Raw genomic sequence first — 20,365 nt, 5'->3', positions numbered from 1 at the left:
AATTCCTTGCTTCTGAGAACTTTTATTTCCTTCTCTAGATAATAGTACATTAACCCATCAGTCCCTGCTTAAGGATGGAGGCCATTTAGAAGGGCACAATTAGCAGGTAGCTTAAGCACTTTTTCCAAGGATGGCGGTCATTGAATGTCCATCTCCTGAGTGCTAGAGCTTGCCAAGATTATAGGTTCCTACTTAAACATGACTTGTGCCACTTGAAGAGTTTTTGAAATGGAAAGAAATATAAAATGTTCCCTCTTCCATACCCCAGAGCATTAGCCAGAGACATAGCTTCACATTTCAGGAAAGGAAAGAGAATTGGGTTAGCAGAAAGATTATCAGCGAAGGTTAAATGTTTGATCTTGATTGTATTCAAGATTAAACTTGATTAAACAAGATTAAATGAACAGATAACACACCTGCTATATTCTAAAAGTAACCTTTATAATAAGTATAGTGGTGTTATCAATACAGGTCATTTCCCCACCTATTCATTTTGAAGCAAAGTCATTTGTATATTTCATAGCTAGTCACATTTAACTATTTTTTATAGTAACTACTCCGTGTGCAAAGTAAGTGAGCTTAGACATCAGTATACGTGCTTCTTAGAAGTAATCACATTTAGTTTAAAACCAAAGCCCTCCAGGTTTTGTCAAGTATACCTCAATCACTACGTTTTCTTTTATGATACCATCCAACAGTTCTGGCATCCAGAACCACATCTCTATTAAAGGGCAGGATAGTGCATGTGTGTAGTAATTAAACACACATTCAGCTGAGGCACCCTAGACTCCCCCAATGTGGCAGAAGTTGTGGGTCAGTAAGAGGTCTTGCATAGCTACATCTAAGCTTAACTGGCTAAGTAATAGATGAAATAAGAATCTAGCTTTGCACTTTCTGGCACTTGATGAATTGAACAAACCACTTGCCATTATTTTAATGCGTAGTGTGTATTTAATTTCCTTTGAATTGTACTGGGTCTCAAAACCCTAATAAAATATAAATCGAAAAACAGCTCCTTCCCCCTTTCCCCCCTTTCAGTTGGGGAAAAAAATGCAGTGTATAAAATCGGTGTGCTACGTAATAACTTAGTGGTCCAACGGTGCCAAGTTAGTTTTGGCGTTGCATATTGAATGCATGTTGTAGACTAATCTGTTAGTTTGAATTTGACTCCAAAGGTCGCCTTTATGGCATGAATCATCATATGTGCAGTTTCTTTACAATCTGTGGGAGCTTGCTCATTATCTTTATCAATATTACTTGGCAGAGGCATGTGTAGGTTACTTTTTCAAAGGGACATTAAAACCCTGCTCCCATTTGTGTGTTCATGCTTTGTACCAAAGTACCATAAATTGTTTGACTCAATATTTTGACAGTTAATTATATAGTTAGATTTCAAGAAGTACTGAGTACTGTCAGGGCAGCTTACTCAGACCGATGCTGATGGACTGCAACTTCCATAATTCCTGGCCATGCTGACTGGCACTTATGGGAGTCGACAACATCTAGAGGGCACTAGGTTGCAGAACGCTTCTTTAAGACTACTTCCATTAGCTATTTCCAAAAGCAGCTTCTCACAATCACCTGTCTTGCAGCAGAAGAAAACAAAACATATGAATCTTCTTTTGTTTAGAGACTATTTTACTACTGCACCCGTGAAAGAATTTGGGTCCAGTGTGTTCTTGGAGCACTAAGCACATAACATCATGAGCTTGACTCGAGAATTCAGACAGGGTTGCAAGAGTCAGTTTCCAATAACTAGAGCTACTTTTACTGTTAACTCTTTAACTCTTAAAGTTTATTAGGTTTCACAAGGGTGTGAAGCTGTGCTGTAGCGCATGGATGGACATACCAAGGTCCGGCCCAATAGCCTTCTAAATCCGTCCCACGGATGATCTGGGAATCAGCGTTGTTTTTACATGAGTAGAATGTGTCCTTTTATTTAAAATGCATCTCTGGGTTATTTGTGGGGCCTGCCTGGTGTTTTTACATGAGTAGAATGTATGCTTTTATTTAAAATGCATCTCTGGGTTATTTGTGGGGCATAGGAGTTCATTCATATCCCCCCCCCCAAAAAAAATACACTCCAGCCCCCCACAAGGTCTGAGGGACAGTGGACCGGCCCCCTGCTGAAAAAGTTTGCTGACCCCTGCTGTAGAGCAATAATACTGGAAAAGAGCCTTAAGTTCAAATATATGCTCTCTCTTGTTAGCATATACAGCTAGCCAGCTTCATCTGGGTCATAATCTCGCTAAACACCTTCATGAGTATCTAGAGATCATGACAGTGAGGCGATGCCATAGATCCATCTGCTGAAAAAGAAGTGTTTTCCTCTCACCTTTAATATTGTGATAGCTACTGAATCAAGTGGATTTTGGGGTTTATCGGTGTATTTATCAGAAAATCACAAAACCATGCATATGTGTCGATGTACACACACATTTGTAATCCTGATTTCATACCAAATTTTCTGGCAAGGAATGGAGAAGGAAAATTATGGTTGATGGGAAATAGATATCTACAGTTAGCAATCCGGCAGAAGGGGGGCAGGGGTGGTGCCCCAATTGCATGGCAGTGCAAAATTCAGTGAAACAGAAAATGTGTAAGAATGCGTTGTTCCATTCCAGAAAGTTCAGAGGTCAAATAAAACAAGCAGCACACCTTTTTACTGTTGCAAACTGTGCTTTATGGTGACTTCATGCACTCAAGACAATGGTTCCATGTCCTTTGTGAAAGATACAGATTGTCTCTTGGGTATACCAGGCTCAAGTATTAAAACTGGCTCAGAAACATTTCCAAAGGAAAAAATGACACCACTTTTGGCATCTTCCCAGAAAGAAAGAAAAAAACAAACAAACCCTGAAATGAACTGCATTGCATGTGTCTGTCACTTACACCAACATTGTCAAACTGAAAGCTTTAGAATATTGTAAAATATATTTGTCTGGTGCTCTATATTGTGTGGTAGCTTAACCCAAACCATTCTCCAAAAACAAATAATACTTTGTAGAATATCAGGTGTAGTGGATAGCTTTAGCAAGCCCTTCTGGCTTGTTATATCCACTTGAGAATTTAAGCAGTTTGTTCCATTTATTAACACTACACGAAATATTCATTTTTTGTATTGGCACAAGTATTTTGACTTTGTGCCCCGTTGGAAAATTTTCTGATGCCCTAGAGATTTAATTTAGCCTGTTTATTTTGCTTGTATTTGATACACAAAGGTACAAACTTTGAAAGTGACCCACTTGTGTAGTACTGTGTTTGCAGTTGGCATTTTACTCATAAAATGGAAAATAAATTCCTCCAGAGAACAAAACAAAGGAACAGTTTCCATTTTTGAATTTTTTTGCACCTGGCACCACTGGCTATTGTAGTATGCAGGGTTTTTGGTTGTTTGTTTTTCTAGGGTGGACATAGATATCAGGTGCCTAGAAAACTTACATTTCTCAATCTTTCCTGGAATAGTGCTAAAATTCTCTGGTGTCCTAGAGCAGAGCTTTCCAAACTGTGTATCACAACATATTAGTGTGTCGGCTGCAGTGTGTAGGTTTGTCATGCAAACTCTCCCCACATTCATCCCGGGGCTGAAAAGGGGTTAGTTTAACCTCCAGTTTGCTAGTAAAACTGAATTACTGTGTCACGAAATGATGCACGTCTAAAAAGTGTGTCACCAACATGAAAAGTCGGGAAAGCTCTGCCCTAGAGCAAGGGTGGAGAATCGGATCTGAGTAACCAGCCAGATCTTTTATCTCCCCTACTCGTCATGGGCCAGATTGATAGATGGACAGAACTGCCCGTCTGTCAATCTCCTGACATCACATCACAATGACATTTGGTGATGATCGCCAGGGACTTCAAAGCACAAAGCAGGGCTTGCACAGTGCTTTGAAGTGCTGCTTCAAGTCACTGCCCTGGGGGATTTAGTCAAACAGCCAATGATTTGAAGTCACTGCCAGGGTGGATTTGATTTAAATCAAATTGATTTAAATCATGATTTAAATCACAATTTAATTCACTGGTCAGTAAGGCTTGATTTAAATCTCTTTTTTTTACAGAAAGACTCACTCTTGCTGGTATAAGCTTAATAATTACAACCAGATGAAGGTTTCATTTTTGGAATAATAAATTTTCAGGGTAGTTTTTACAGTTATCTCAAGAATTACTGATTTGGTTATACTATTAGAAATACATAGACAGGTAATTATGAAATTATTGCGAGGTTTAATAAGTTAATTGTTTATATTTGGACAACTTTTCTGCTGTACTTTATTGGAAGGAGGAAAATAATCATTTCCTTAATAACAATTTATTTAACTAAAACAATAACATTATAGCATATGTACCCATGTTTGTTAACTGATGTGGTTAAAAAAACACCTAGGACTGAGTTTTAGCAAACATTAAAAACTTACAACAAATCCCTATTTCCTGATGAATAGCCTTTGGACTATAACGTAACTTAAATAGAAAACTATCTTTAGAAAGATGTTTCCTCCAAAAGCATTTTATTTTAAAAATCCAATTTAAATTTTAAAAAAATCTATTATTTTTTAATTTAAAAATTCGATTTAAATAAAAAAATCCATTTTTTAAATTTTAAAATAAAAATAAATCATTGATTTTTATCCACCCTGGTCACTGCCCATCTCTAGGACCCAAACAGTGTTCTCTGCTATAGTAGCATTTGAGGGACTGAGAAGGCAATGGTCTCTGTCCCTGTCATCTCAGTGGACAATGCTGAGAGAAAGAGAGAGCGGTGCCCCAGCAGTGCCGCGCAATAGCCACAAAGTAAATGGATTTGGAATTTGGGGTGGCAATTGCAAGAGAATGTAGAATTATTGGGGATCTCCCTCCTGCGAGTATTCTCCACTTTTCATTTACAATGTTGGCCTCATTCCAAATCAGGCATGAATATGTTATCCCGTTTGTCAGGGGACTGCCATCGGAATGCCGTTGGGATACAGGGAGGCTCTGACGCTTTTAAGGAGCAGTTCCTCTTCCAGCGAGGGGAAAAGCCACACCTCCAGTGGAGAAGAGAGGGAAGGGGACAGCCAAGCGAGGAGAGGGCTTGAAGATGCTGCTGAGAGCCCAAGTGTCTCACCTAGCCCGGCTGGCCAGGAGAGACGCACGCCACTTCCGTCGCCATGCTTGCGCAGAGGTGTGAAACGCAAGGAGGGGAGGCAGAGATTTGGGGTGTCTTAAGTTCTTACGTTGGGGGAGAAGCCAGAAGGGGCCACTCCCAGATGCTGCAAGTGACTAAGACGGACATGAACCTTGTGTTTCCGCACTGTAAATAGTTTGCACAATAAAACCTGTAAAAGACAGGTCAGAGTCCTGGCTGATTACTCACGAGGAACCACCACACAGCATTCTGACACCATCATTAATTATACTGTATTCATGGATTTGGTGGTGAGGCTATGCCCTAATGCCACACGGCTACCTCCTGACTTGAATGCTTTGGAGCAGATGGATAAGCCTGGGGTGGATGAGGAGGAGTCAAAAGGGATGACAAATGACCTAGATGTCTTATAGGCCAAGGAAAAGAGGGGGCTAGCAAGCTTGGTTTGGAGTAGGGTGTGTTCCAGAGGAATAAGGAGAACAAACTGAAGAATCTGAGAAAGGAAAGAAATGCAGAGAATGAACAGAAAATAAAAAATTCACAAGACATCACACTGAAAGGTGAGGAATGGCGAGGTTCATAGTCTGTTTTGCTGCAGGAATCAAATATTTAGGATTTCTCTATAATCTGATACTTTATGGATAGTGGCTGCTTGCACACAACAGCCTTTTCGTGCTGCTGTAGTGCAGTTTTTATATAATTAGTTGGGAGCAGAATTAAAATTGAGATTCCACATAGCATTTGATATGGTTCTGTATTAACTAGCAATGCCCTTCCCTGTGGCGTAGAATTGTTCTTTACCGTTCACTCACAAGTAAGGAAAGGTCACTAGCAACATCAAATAAAAGTTTGTTGTTTGCAGGTTTATCCCATTTATTGCCTTCTATTGATCCCAGCTGGATCAATTTGTCCCTGCAATATTGGGTACTTTTGGAGGGTTACCCCCCAAATATTTGATTAATCTTTGGGAGTGGGACGAAATCGAAAAATGTTTAGGTGGGATTGGACTTACCTTTTCAATACATGCTGGTTGAGGGGTTCTTTTTTCTTTTTCTTTTTTTTAAAAAAAGGTTTGCTGACACTTCAGGTGGTGACCTGGCTACCTTTGAAATTTGGGACATGCCAGTCTCATGTGCTCCCAGGTTGCACTTGCCCTCAAAGTGGGAAATGTGAATAGCTCCTTTGGAAAAGGCAAGCACAGTTCTCTGTGATTAGACGGCAGATTCATTAATGTAGAGGACTTCAAGGCTGGTGCTGCCACATTTCTGCGTTGTGGACTCTGTGGGATAGACAGGCAGCCCCGAAAGACCAGCAGCTTAGCACATCAGCCAGATAGCACATTCATTGCCGTTTCCACTTTTGAGATACCATGTGTTCACTTCTGTATGAAGAACTAAAAGAACTGGCATCAAACTCTTGTGTTGGCCCTGTGGGTTTAGAGTAGATCGCAGAAGAATGATTTAACATTTCCCCAGCTTTTTAAGAGGAATGGTTTTCATGACCCCCCCCATAAATTGTATATTCTTCATTTATTAGAAGATTTATATACCACTGTTCACTCTATTGGTGCCATCAAAGTGCATAATAAAACCACAACAGAATCTATTCTGTGGAGTCAACATCGTCACGGAAACAAAACACCAGGAAGTGGCGCCTCTTTAACTTACTGCATGAAAGCAAGTTCCTACATAATGTTTGAACCAGCTGTTAGCAATAGTTAAAAATTTTTCCTTAGTCTGCAATCCTAACCACACTTGCCTGAGAGTGACCCCCATTGAATTCAATGGAACTTGCTTCTGAATAGACAGGAATAGGATTACTGCATTTAAAATAGATCATGTGTCCCCCTGTTCTAATCTATTTATTATATTCCTTTACCATAAGGTCCTAGGGTGGGTTTCAACAATAAAAATAAAAATAAAAAATTTGAAAACAATTTTAAACACTTGCAAGCACTCTTTGTGTCTCTATGTTCCCATATATAAAAACAGTTAAATATAGACTGCATCTCTATTGGAGCTCTCTCATAACCATAGTGGGCTTGAGGTGCCTTTGTCCGTTTCCTTTGAAAAAATGCAAGCCAAGGTTAAGCTGTCAAAGTATATTTCCTAATTCTAAATAGCTCTCTCTGTGTGTAATGCCACACAACAGCAGTTATATCCCTTTTGCTACCCTGTATATTCGGATGATTGCGTACTTCATACTTTGAACAGCTCTAAAATTTCCTTTTCTGAGAGGGATCCAAGATCCTTAACAAATCTTCACCTTTCCCCAAGTCACACCTTGTGGTTATACAAATACAACCTCTTGACTTTAAAGAAAAATAAAACGAAAAATAAGCTCAAGCGCAAAAAGAATAAGCCTAAAGAGGTGCTCAAGGAATTTCCCACAGCACCAAGGCCTTTAAGCATTTTCCATTACCGATTAAGGTAGGCTTCCTCAACCTCGGCCCTCCAGATGTTTTTGGCCTACAACTCCCATGATCCCTAGCTAGCAGGACCAGTGGTCAGGGATGATGGGAATTGTTGTCTCAAAACATCTGGAGGGCCGAGGTTGAGGAAGCCTGGATTAAAAGGCTTGGTGCATATGTAATGCTTTTGGACAAGCAATTGGGCACATGGTAACAGCTCAGTCTATCTCTGCCCTCCTACATGAATCCATTCTCCCTTCTGTGGAGTGCCTTAATCTCTCTGTCTTCGTCAGTTCCAACTGTGGTTAATTCTAAGTGGGATTACTTATGTAAACTGTGTTTGAAACTACTATTGGAAGTGGATTTTCAAACCCTAATCTGATAAGCGTTAATTGTCACTAGTGCAGGTATAATGCTATTCCAGGAGTGGTCAACATGGTACCCTTCAGATGTACCAGATTACATCTCCCATCGTCCTTGACAATTAGCCAGGCTGGCCCTGAGACTGATGGAAAGTTGTAGTCTGTAGTATCTGGAGGGCGCACAGCATTAGCTAGCGAATTGTGATGAAAGAGAATGGAAATTTGGCTAGGGTGGGAGTGCAAGAACCCACAGCAAACACACACACACCTCACCATACTTGGAAGGCTGGGAATGTTATATCTGAAAGGCATTTCTTCATCCAGTAGTCAAGTTTACAAATGTGTGCTGTTCTTGCATTGAAATACATCTATATATTGCAGCAATGCCACCATTAGTGATTATATAGAAAATATGTCGCTCTCTCTGGCTGGCTTGTAAATTTGAATTCAATAAATAATATTTTAGAGTGTATTTGGCAGAACGCCGCCCTTCATACTTCTGCAGTGCGAATGCTTTGCGGAGAGACAGAGGACTTCAATCCCCGAGCTTAACAATCCCTTATCTTTTGCGAACTTTAAATTAATTTTTAAAAACCTATTTATTCAAGGTTGACTAAACTGCTAGAATAGGAAAGATCAGACAAATCAGCAGCAAGAAATGAAGTACGAGGAAACCAGAACTCTTTGACAAAGTGTCCCTCAGGGCAGATGTGCTGAATGAAGCCAGCAGGGAAATGATAAGGGCATTTACGCTGTGGATGGAAGAAAGCAATTTATCAAGAGTACATGAACTCTCCAGTGACCACAAGCAAAGAAGATACCAAACTGCAGGAGGAGGTAGAGGACCCCCTACAACATTATTTTAAAGGCTGACAAAATTCCATTCTCTCTCTCTGTGTGTGTAGTACCATAGAGCAAGTTCACTGCATTTTACATAATGAAGCATTAATGAGTCCTCTTTCTTATTAAATGAACTTCAAAGTTGTGAGGGAACACTAGTTGTAATGGGGGCCATATGTGCTCTGAAATGGCATTTGCCATGGTCCCCTCCCCTGTCTACTCCAGCAATATTTCCTGTAGAGCTAGATTGTGGCAGGTGGTCGTGAAGTTGGATATCAAAGTTTATGCATGGTAGTCATTCAGTATAGCAAAGAGCAAGGATGCCACAAGTATTTCGTTTGTGTGAAGAGTTCAGCACTATCAATTTTGCTGCGTTAACTGCATGGTAAAATGCCTTGAGTGCTGGTGGATTCCTGCTCTAGGTAAAGAAGAAGGGATGGAGGAGAATTGCACCTTTACAGTATTTATAGCAAAGTGATCCAGTTCGCAGTACCATCCTTCAGATTTTGCTTCCAAAAGAGGTATATGTTTTCTAACAAAACGTTGTTCAATTGCATGCATCAAAATTTTGTACAAATATATCAGATTAATGCAGAAACAGTACAGAATGGACCTGCCACCCTGGGATCCTTTTGGAGGAAGGGCAAGACATAATTTTAACTAATAAGTAAATAATGAATTAGCACATTGAAAAATCGATACAGACCAGAAATGGATTGATCCCCTCCATTTTTTGTATAGAGATGTTGATATATATTAAAATCCACTGTACTCTATTTAATACAACAAATACTAGTAAGGATAAAATAAAGGGGGAAAAAATTGAAGTCTTAGTAATTTAAAAGTGAGATAAATGGTCTACGCTGACCCAGGAGGTAAGAACAACTGACATATTTTCTAGGCTGTTGTGCAAACTTTTGCCACTAATGCTGTAATCTCTGGTTTTCTGTCTTCTAGAAGTAAACTGAACAGTTCAAAACTAGAGCTTTGGGGCATTTTTCTAACTCATAGGTTACATAGGTTCCTTCATGGACTGCATATAGCAAGTTGTGTTAAGTCTGGTTATTTACTTCTTATGTTCATGTGACAAAAAGTGGGTCTGTCAGAAGGTTAGGCTGCTTTGGGAGTTTATGGAGAAAAGGGGGGAAGGAAGCAAGAGGGCATGATTTTAGGAAAGTGTTGTTGCATAGGTGTGCAATTGAATTTGTCTTCCAGGCAACATGGTAAGCTTAATTTTTTTAGGTGATTAAAAGTTCATCCATATTATTAAATTCTGTTGCTCGTGACAGTTTCTTAGTGAATGCCACTGTTGTTGAAGTTTGTTTCATCTGTTCTTCCTCTTTTAATAATTAAGATATTGAACCATAAAAGTGTTTTCAAAGGTCGCAAGAAATTCAGTTTAAAATATACAGTGGACCCTCGGGTTATGTTACCTTTGGGTAATGTAATTTTCAGGTTGCGAACGCAGCAAACCCAGAAGTGTATACTTCCAGGTTTCGCCATGCATGCATTCGCAGAAGCGCTCTGTCGTGCCGTGCACAGAAGCAGCACCTCATGTTGAGGACTTTTCAGGGTATATAAGGACCCTCGGAATGAATTAAATTCATATCCGGAGGGTCCACTGTATATGTTGCATACCACTGTCTAGCAGGGATTTGAAATCCATGATGGTACCACATCCAAATAATATGTGTTTCATCCACCTTGTCTTCAGGTTCTCTCCCCACTCCTTTTTTTTGTTTAGCAATAACTCCCACTGAGGCCTTTGTGTAGAAATTCACACTCTATGCTTATGTGCTAGACTCTCCTCAACTCTCTGTCTTCTTCCCTCCTAGCTTTGGACAAGCTTAGCACGCAGCATCTGTACCACCCAACTCAAGTGGAGATTGTACAATCCAATGTAGTGTTTGACATCAGCAGCTTAATGCTCTACGGGACTCAGGCCGTTCCGGTGAGACTGAAGATATTGCTGGACCGACTGTTCAGCGTCTTGAAACAGGAAGAAGTGTTGCACATCCTGCATGGCTTGGGCTGGACACTTCGGGACTACGTTCGGGGTTACATCCTTCAGGTAGGAACTAACCTAGTGCATGGGCGAATGATGACTCCCAAACTAAAAATCGCAACCTCTTAGCATTGCCACTTATTTGCAATGTAGGATGAATTCATTATGCCATGCGCGACGGAGATGGGAGGGAAGGGGAAGTGTTGCTAATGAAAGTTTTGACCGATCTTACTGCTATGGAGAAGTACCCAAGAACATTCATATTGTATATCTTTACAGCATAGCAGGAATGCTGGGGTGGGGGAGAGCATATAGTTACTTCCAGATTACCTGTTTATCCATCCCTGTTTGTACAAAGTTTATACAATAGCCACAGCTTATTGAGCATTGATTCTGATTTGGGTTTTGGTGAGGTCATGCAATGTCGAGACAAACAAATGCCACCCCACTCTTTTTCAGTGCATTTTCTCACCTTACTCACAGACTTGTACCAAATCCACTTTAATTGTGCAACCTGAGTTTGTTGGTGTGTGACTGAATCCCACCCATAAAACAGCAATGGTCCTGAAGCAGCCGATGACTCGCAAATGTTTTATAGACCCTCAAGGATCTCCATATTCCTATAATAATCAAGGAAGACATGTAGCTCTCATAGACTGAGCTTGAAATAAACATTATTAAAGAGTGAGAAAAATGAGAGTTCAAATTAAATTATCTTTAGCTCACATGAATTAGCCCTCTTGACTGTACACACATACCATGTTCATCAGCTATGGTTTAGGGTCTGGAAGATTAATACAAATGAATGTCCAAAGTGTATTAATTGCATTCCATTAGAATATGTAGGTTTCATGTAAAATTTCAGTGTGGTTAGTGGTGCTGAAAAGGTATTCCTAGTAGTTTGTTCCTAGTAGTATTTGTTCATATGATGGTATGGAAAGCCCTTCTACAGGAATCAAGCCAAGGTTTAAAGTCCCACCATTGTTCTCTACAGCCTAAATTGAAAACCACCAGATTTCCACCACGCAAGTTGTTAACTAGGGCTGCCATACATCCAGATTTTCCTGGGATTTCACAGGGATTTCAAAGGTGGAATTGACATCCGGGGGAAATTTCTGAAAGCTGGTGCTTTGTCCTGGATCTTAGATGAGTCAATCGAAAAATCGCTCAACAACTTTCAGGGTGTCCTGGTTTTTACTTTTTGAAATATGGCAACCCTGTGTTAACTTTCTTTACAATTAACACATATCAGTATCATTATGCCATGGATTCCTTAAAATGTCTGTACAGAAATAAGCCCATTGGGTTCAGTGGGGCTTACTTCCAGGTAAGTGTGTATTTGATAGCAGCCTAAAGCAAGTAGTGAAGAGAGAATAATCTCCAGCAAGCCTTCTGTGATTGGGAAAAAGAAAGAAAGTAAGCCTCCTGTGTTTAAACAATCATGTGGAGCTGTCTCAGATGCATTCAGCTGCTGGTTGTTCTTTTAAAGGCAGGTGGGGTGTGTGACAATTCCAAATGTTGCAAGGACTGCTGCCAGCTGAACACAGAAGCGACAGCATTCAACTGGCAGTGTGCACCTTCAGTCACTCTTGCAATGCCATCCAGTGCCTTTTTACTCAGAGGTAAGTCCACATAGTGTGGCTTACTCATTGGTAAAAATGCTTAGTGCTGCAGCCTTGAATACCTTAATGCAAACTTCATTATGACCGGGGTTGGTGGAGGTTTCTGATCTGAACGCATTTCATATTACACAGACTCTTGGGTATTTGTAATACTCATGTTCTGTCCTCCATTGCTACCTGAAGCATATTTGCCTCCACATCATACATTGACGAAGTCTTTTCTCCTTGCTGTGTGTGCCTACTTCTACTCGTTGGTAAATGTTGCAGGATGTGTCTGAGTTGCAACCAGATTGGTTGTGAGATTGAACATGCTGCTAAGCATTGGGAAGTTTTGTAAAAAGAAACAGCCACGATCAAGTTTGTATTCAGCTAGACCACTCGGGGTGGATGGAAAACAGAGACCAGCTGGCATTTTGTGTCCATGTGTTGGCATTTATGTGCTTGTATGCTAGAGTCAAGATGCATCGGCTCCCCGGAGATCCAGAGGAAGACCCACAACTCCAGTGCATGTACATAGTAACACGCTTGAAATGCATTTCTCCAAAAAGGCAAAATAGGGACATTTTCCCTTTGGAACAGGTAGGAGTGCCAACTTGAATAAAACATTGTGGGGGCGCAGGTAAGCCCCACCCCGCCCAATCGATCTCATGACACAGTGCGCACACACCATTTGAATGGGAATGCCCATCAACTTTGGGGCGCCCAGCCCCCTCAAATATTTTATTGTGGGGGCCAAAGCCCCCCGGGGCCCCTAGGATTTGGCTCCTATGGGAACAGGTGAAAAGGGGCTTCTTACCCCATCCTTTTGATCAGTGGAAGCAGCACATTCATTTGTTGTGTACAAACAATCTTCAATATTCCATGTTGGATTTATACCATAGTAGTTATGACTTGTTTTGAACTCTGGAACAGTTCCATCTTTCACGCTCCAAGGCAGCATAAGTTATCATTTCCATTGAAATCAGTAGAACATACCGTATTTTTCGCTCTATAAGATGCACCAGACCACAAGACGCACCTAGTTTTTGGAGGAGGAAAACAAGAAAAAAAATATTCTGAATCTCAGAAGCCAGAACAGCAAGAGGGATCGCTGCGCAGTGAAAGCAGCAATCCCTCTTGCTGTTCTAGTTTCTGTGATAGCTGCACAGCCTGCATTCGCTCCATAACACACACACACATTTCCCCTTACTTTTTAGGAGGGAAAAAGTGAGTCTTATAGAGCAAAAAATACAGTAATCTTATACATCACGGTGCCAGCTTCGATTGGGGAATAGAGGGCAGTCCGACTCCACTGTGAACCACAACCCCCAAATCCCCAGATTTCATTTGTGTTGTTTTTTAAAAGAAAGGGCAGGTTTCTAAAATTTCTAGAACCTGAAATATGAGGCACAATATACAGGTACTATACATCTTGTGACAAACAAGCCTGTTCCCTATTTCAGTGTTTTGCTTTGCCTACCTACTCTGGAAGAAATTTATGTGGATGCCAACAATAGTGAAGACTAAATGTTAGATAGATTCTAATAATCTTTTCCTTTCCTGTTTTCACTCTATCCTCAAGAGCTTTGGACAAACTGAGACTACCATATAAAGCATCACAAATATATTAGAATAAGATAAGTTGTTAAAATGTTATAAACTTGCTTTTAAGGGTTAAATGATTACGGGTGCTTTAAATGTAATTTTTTTAAATCCTATGTAAAGATTATCACAGAGTTTTCCCTCTTCTCTGAAAATGTGGATATGTGCCTTCACGTACATATGCTTTAGATTGAGGCCGATGCCTTGTGAACACAGATGTACATTTCTCACTTAAACGATGCCATGTGTGCTTATGCACTTAAGTGTAAATTCCTGGGGTCTGAATAATAAAAGGTGAGTAAAAAGGCTAGTATCCTAAGCAGACTAGTTTTCTATGTGGAGCTTAAAATGCATTTATTTTCAAGAGCGAAAATCACTTTTAAAAAACCACAATTTTCAAAGACTAGATTCTGTAACTTCTTCATGATAAATGGGAGGGGGGGTCGTCACATTGTAGTGAGTAGGTGTTGCAGAAGGAGGCCAATGCCTGCTTTTTAATTACCTGTTGGAATGACTGTATATCTGCAGGACTGATCTGCAGCATAACTTGTTGCAGACTGTTAGTTCTGTTGCATCATAAACAGCAAAGACACTTTTCCAGCACTAAAACTTTTTAAGAATGGGTTCCATGCTTTCTCACCAACACCACCCAGGATCCTTGCTACTGCTCTTTCTCCCATGTTTGGGATCCTTCTTCCCCTGCCCTCCAGCAAGGGGATGGAAGTATTTGGTTTTTGAGATATTTCTGTATTAAATGGCACTATATTGTTTAAGTTGTGGCCAAAAGTTGGCACAGAAACAAACTATAATACAGTGGTACCTCAGGTTAAGTACTTAATTCGTTCCAGAGGTCTGTTCTTAACCTGAAACTGTTCTTAACCTGAAGCACCACTTTAGCTAATGGGGGCCTCCTACTGCCGCCGTGCCGCTGGAGCCCGATTTCTGTTCTCATCCTGAAGCAAAGTTCTTAACCTGAAGCACTATTTCTGGGTTAGCGGAGTCTGTAACCTGAAGCGTATGTAACCTGAGGTACCACTGTATAACATGACATATGGATATGGTTGTCACCTATAGGTCTTTGATAACTAACTATGATCAGGATTGACAATCAGGTGGTCATAACCCTGACAATTTACTTTAGGAACATAGGAAGCTTGCTTAAAGCAAGTTAGGCCTTTCCTTTCCTTTCCATTCCACTCCACTGTTAATGTGTAGTCCGCCTTTCTGTATTACTATACACAAGGCAGTTTGCAGCAACAAAATATACAACAAAGAACACACACCTTATAATAATCTGATCCAATGCAGAAAGCCGTAAGAAGACATAACTTTAAAATGGAATGACCTACAGTGGACCCTCAGGTTACGTACCTCTCTGGATACGTAATCTTTGGGATGCGTAAGTGGCAAACCTGGAAGTATTTTTCCAAGTTTTGCCGCTTGCGCATGCGCAGAAGTGCTCTGCACATTGCACACATGTGCAGAAGTGCTCTATCACGCTGTGGTGTGCGCAGAAGTGGCGCCTCTAGTTATGGATTTTTCAAGGTGCGCACTAACCCCCGGAACGAATTAAATCCGTATCCAGAGGGTCCACTGTATATCAAATAAAGTAATATTCAACAATCTATTAGAATATAATAGTGCACTATAGAATTAACTCAAAACGTCAGCAAATAATAATTAAACAGAAATTCGTTCTTAACAATTACAATAAATAATTATTAAACTATTATCAATTAAAAAAATAACTGCAGGTCACAATGCATAAACTACCACAATACATACAAAAACTGTGTAAAAGGATCAGATTGAGAAACAAAGACACACAACTTATAAAATTATTTTTTTAACAGATTAATAATAATAAAAATTTATTTATATCCCGCCCTCCCAAGCCGAAGCCGGGCTCAGGGCGGCTAACAACAATAAAATAGTACAAGATTCTAAAAACATTTCATTATAAAAATTAATTAAAATCAAATTGTTGGCAACCATTAAGCTAAAATTCTGTGGAGATTGCCAAAGGAGGGAGTCAGGCTGCGCCTGAACTCCTCTTCTCCCTTCCCAGCTTCTTCTGCTGTTCTTAAAGTCAAGGCCTGGGAGAGGCTAATTGCTCAAGCTGGACTTAGAATCACAGAATTGTAGAGTTGGAAGGGATCCTGAGACTGGATTGAGGGTGGGGTGTGTGAGGCACTTTTTGTCCTCTTTGCACTTCCTCACTGAGGAAGCTGTCTTCTGCTGAATTATATTGGTCTAGCTAGCTCAGTATTATTTACATTGAGCCTCAGCGGCTCTCCAAGGTTTCAGGTGGGAATCTTTCTTAGATCTACCTGGAGGAATTCCAGGGATTGAATGTCCTCCACCACCAACCTGGGGCCCTACCCATGGGATATTTGCACAGCTAAGCAGCTGGAATCCGAAACACCTACAACCCAACTATAGGTGATACTAAATGCATTTCCAAGGGACACGGGTGGCGCTGTGGGTTAAACCACAGAGCCTAGGACTTGCTGATCGGAAGGTCAGCGGTTCGAATCCCCGTGAAGGGGTGAGCTCCCGTTGCTTGGTCCCTGCTCCTGCCAACCTAGCAGTTCGAAAGCACGTCAAAGTGCAAGTAGATAAATAGGTACCGCTCCGGCGGGAAGGTAAACAGTGTTTCCGTGCGCTGCTCTGGTTTGCCAGAAGCGGCTTAGTCATGCTGGCCACATGACCCGGAAGCTGTACACCGGCTCCCTCGGCCAATAAAGCGAGATGAGCGCCGCAACCCCAGAGTCAGTCATGACCGGACCTAATGGTCCATTTACTTTTACCTTTAAATGCATTTCCAAGCAATTGCATTGGTGGCTTTTGTTTAGTTTACATGTACCCAATTTTCTATAGGGACCTCATTGCACGGGGCGGGGAGGTTTAACCCTTCCTTTCCCAGCCATGATTTTGGGGGAAATTACTCCCTCCTTCTGCTTCAATGAGCAACAGAAGAAAACTTCCCTTTGGCTCCAGTCGGAACCCTTTTCTCCCTTCTCTAAGTGCTGTATGGGGGTGATTCCCCTGTATTACAGCTGTGGAAGGTAGGGTTAAACTTCCCCTTCCTGCACACTGTGATCTCTGGAAAATCCCCCTCCTGCCCTCACTATATTAAATAAACAAACCACAGGTATGATTGCCAATGACACATTTAGCATGATGTGTAGTTAGGCCCTTATATATACAGGATTGTTAACAGCTACACTGCGAGCCACATAGTTGAATGCTGTAAAGCCCTATAACACACCATTAGGTTAAAGGTCACTTTATCTGGCTAAAGTTCAATCACACCATAGCCTTCAAGGCTTCGGTGTGATTATTATGCTTGACAACAGTGTACTGAATATTTGCTGGGTTATAGGAGAATAATTATCTAGGCAAGTTAGAACAGCTGTTACGAGTCTTACCAAACATATTGACTTGGTTAGCAGTTGGCTGTAGACTGTGTTGCTGGGCAATGAGATATGGTAAGGAACCTGGGTAAGCATGCCTGTTACTTGGTTCCTGTAATTTTATGCATATGTACATAACTTGGGCAGCAGAGTATCACCGGTTGAGGTGTGTTGAAGTGTGGGCGAACTCTCACAGAATACAGCAAAGCTTTTATTAGCTCATATTTAAACCCATTTGGCCCCCTTAATAAATGTGATATATGTCTGCGTGCAATATTGCAGCAATATAAACTTTGTATCCACAATGAAGGTTAATTAATGCTATTAATTGTGCATTTGCATTTTCAATCAACCTAACATTTCTGTCAAAGATAAAAACAGTGAAAGCATGAATCAGCTTTTCAAAGCAGCAGAGAAAGAAGAGAACGGCACTCTTGGATATGCCATGGAGCCATCCTGTCTAGAATCTTTTTTCTTAGCCATATGCTGCCTGGAAGCCCACAAACAAGCCATGAAGGCACGATATCCCTCCTGCTGCCGATCATGCAGACATTCACATATAATGCTAAGCTAAACCATGGCATTGGCTGAGCGTGAATGTGCCGTCTTCCAGCAAGGAGACTGCAGCCACTTTCTCCTTTCGATCCTCAGTGTGGCACAGCAGTTAAGCCAAGGATCCCAAGATCTTGGTTAGCTCTCTCGTGTCGAACACTTATCTGTAGCCAAGGTTTGTTCTTGGCTACAGCTTGTGGTTTAGGAGGAGAGAGCATAACTCCAGTCCTGGCGATCTTGGAAGAGAGGGCTTAATGCAGATGGGCTGCACATTGAAGCGCAACTGATACTGACAGAGCTGTGTGAACCACGCTGGAGACTGGCACAAGCTCCAGAGCATTCATTCTGTCATGAGTGCAAAGCTAAGCTATGTGCCCCTCTTTCTGTTTTGATGGTGCAATGCACCTAATAGGCCTCTGTCCAGCTTCCTTTGGGAAGGTGTAAAAGATGAGCCCTAACACAGTGGGGTAGAATTACTGGGGCACAGACACTGAAAGCCTCTCCAAGCGAAGCCACAACCATGTGTGCTTCCTTCATAAAAACCACATTGTAAAGCTGTTTACGTGCCAGGACTGGAGTTCATGGTCTGTATTTATTTTGCAGCAGCTGTTATTAAAAAAATCACAAACCCACAGAACATAACAAGGAGTATTTTATCATTCTGCCCTTTGCTATTCTAGTGATCAAGGCCATCAAGGCAAACAGAACATCAGGTTTAATGTAAAAAGGGGTCTATAGGTTGATTTCAAACATATAAATAAGATCAAGCTTAATACAATTTGCTTAAACATTTGTGGCTTTTATCCAAAAAAAATTTTTTTTAAAAAAACCCCAAATAAATATTCAATCATAAAATTTATTTGAAAGGGAGCCTGATTCTACACAAAGTTTCAGAGTGGAACCCTGCTGTTTTTCTTCAGGTGAACTTGCCAAACAGCACCCATGGGTGTCAGCAGTGAAGACTTATCTGTTCTCTTGGGCATGCTCAGTAAAGTCATTTATGAGAGTCACTGGTGTCCAGTATGGGCATGCCTAGTTGACGGGTGGCGCTGTGGGTTAAAGCCTCAGCACCTAGGACTTGCCGATCGAAAGGTCGGCGGTTCGAATCCCCGCAGCGGGGTGCGCTCCCGTCGTTCGGTCCCAGCGCCTGCCAACCTAGCAGTTTGAAAGCACCTTCGGGTGCAAGTAGATAAATAGGGACCGCTTACCAGCGGGAAGGTAAACGGCGTTCCGTGTGCTGCGCTGGCTCGCCAGATGCAGCTTTGTCACGCTGGCCACGTGACCCGGAAGTGTCTGCGGACAGCGCTGGCTCCCGGCCTATAGAGTGAGATGAGCGCACAACCCTAGAGTCTGGCAAGACTGGCCGTACGGGCAGGGGTACCTTTACCTTTTAGTTGACTGTCATTTGGTGGATTTGGGTCTACAGTGGTACCTTGGTTTGCATACGGTTTGGATTACAAACACATCAAACCCGGAAGTGCGTGTCCTGGTTTGCAACCTTTTTTTGGATTACAACCCTTTTTTTTGGATTGCGAACAAAACATTTTTGGCCTTGGGTTCCAACCTCCTTTGGTTTACTAACGGACCTCCGGAACAGATTATGGTTATAAACCAAGATACCACTGTACTCTTTCTGATCTCTAAAATCTCACAGGAACAGCAGACATCATCTAGACCAGGGTTTGTCCACCTGGTCCCTACCATCCATTAGTGGTCATTTCAGGATTCTAGGTGGGGGGTAGGGGGTTCTACAGCACAAGCTGAATCCTCCTTCTATCGAGCACTGGTGGGCGGTAAGGAAATTTTTACCATCAAGAAAGATGCATTAGTGGGTGGTAGGTATAAAAAAAGTTGACTACTCCTGATCTAGACTTTGGTTATATGCTGGCCAACAGGGACTTTTATGGGACTGCTGTAAGCTCACTTCTTACATTCACCCCATGGCTCCTTACTTGCCTTTTGCATCATCTGAGTGGGTGCCTTATGGAAAGTTGCCATCTGGACATACTCTAAAGGAAATATCTCGTTCAGTATTGTATAGGTGGGAGGTGAAACATAATGCCAACACAAACTGCCTTTGTATGGAAGCCTTGCCACGTGAAACTCTGTGGACCTGAATAAGTGAAAGGGTCATACCCATTCAACCACATGTTATTTCTGAACCTTTCAGTGTCATAATCTTTTCCTTGCTTTTTAAAATAATTTTTATTAGAGTTTATAAAGAAAAATACCCAACTTATTCTCAAATATCTTCTTTTTAATCCAACATTAATCTAAATAAGATAAAAACATAGAGAAAAAGAGAGAAAAAGAAAGAGAAAGAAGTAGAAAAGAGCTTAAAAGAGAAAGAAGAAAAGATAAAGTTCAGCAACTAAAGAACTTCTGATTCTTCCTCTGTCCACTTTATATGAACAACAACAACAATTTTATTATTTATACCCTGCCCACCTGGTCT

At 41.2% G+C, this 20,365-nt stretch overlaps 1 protein-coding gene across 9 annotated transcripts in view; it reads left to right on the top strand.

Annotated features, from left to right (window-relative positions):
• Positions 1 to 20,365, top strand: part of BNC2 (basonuclin 2) — a 401,737-nt gene that overhangs the window by 276,706 nt on the left and 104,666 nt on the right. For all 9 annotated transcript variants that reach the window (XM_053371775.1, XM_053371779.1, XM_053371777.1 and 6 more), the window contains one exon: positions 10,570 to 10,805. In XM_053371775.1, the coding sequence (XP_053227750.1) occupies positions 10,570 to 10,805 (236 nt within the window). The remainder of the gene's footprint in view (positions 1 to 10,569; positions 10,806 to 20,365) is intronic.

Source organism: Podarcis raffonei, chromosome 17 (genome assembly GCF_027172205.1).
Source record: "Podarcis raffonei isolate rPodRaf1 chromosome 17, rPodRaf1.pri, whole genome shotgun sequence".
Classification (NCBI taxonomy): Eukaryota; Metazoa; Chordata; class Lepidosauria; order Squamata; family Lacertidae; genus Podarcis; species Podarcis raffonei.
Note: the sequence above shows the minus strand (reverse complement) of the source record. Positions and strands in the feature narration are given on the sequence as shown.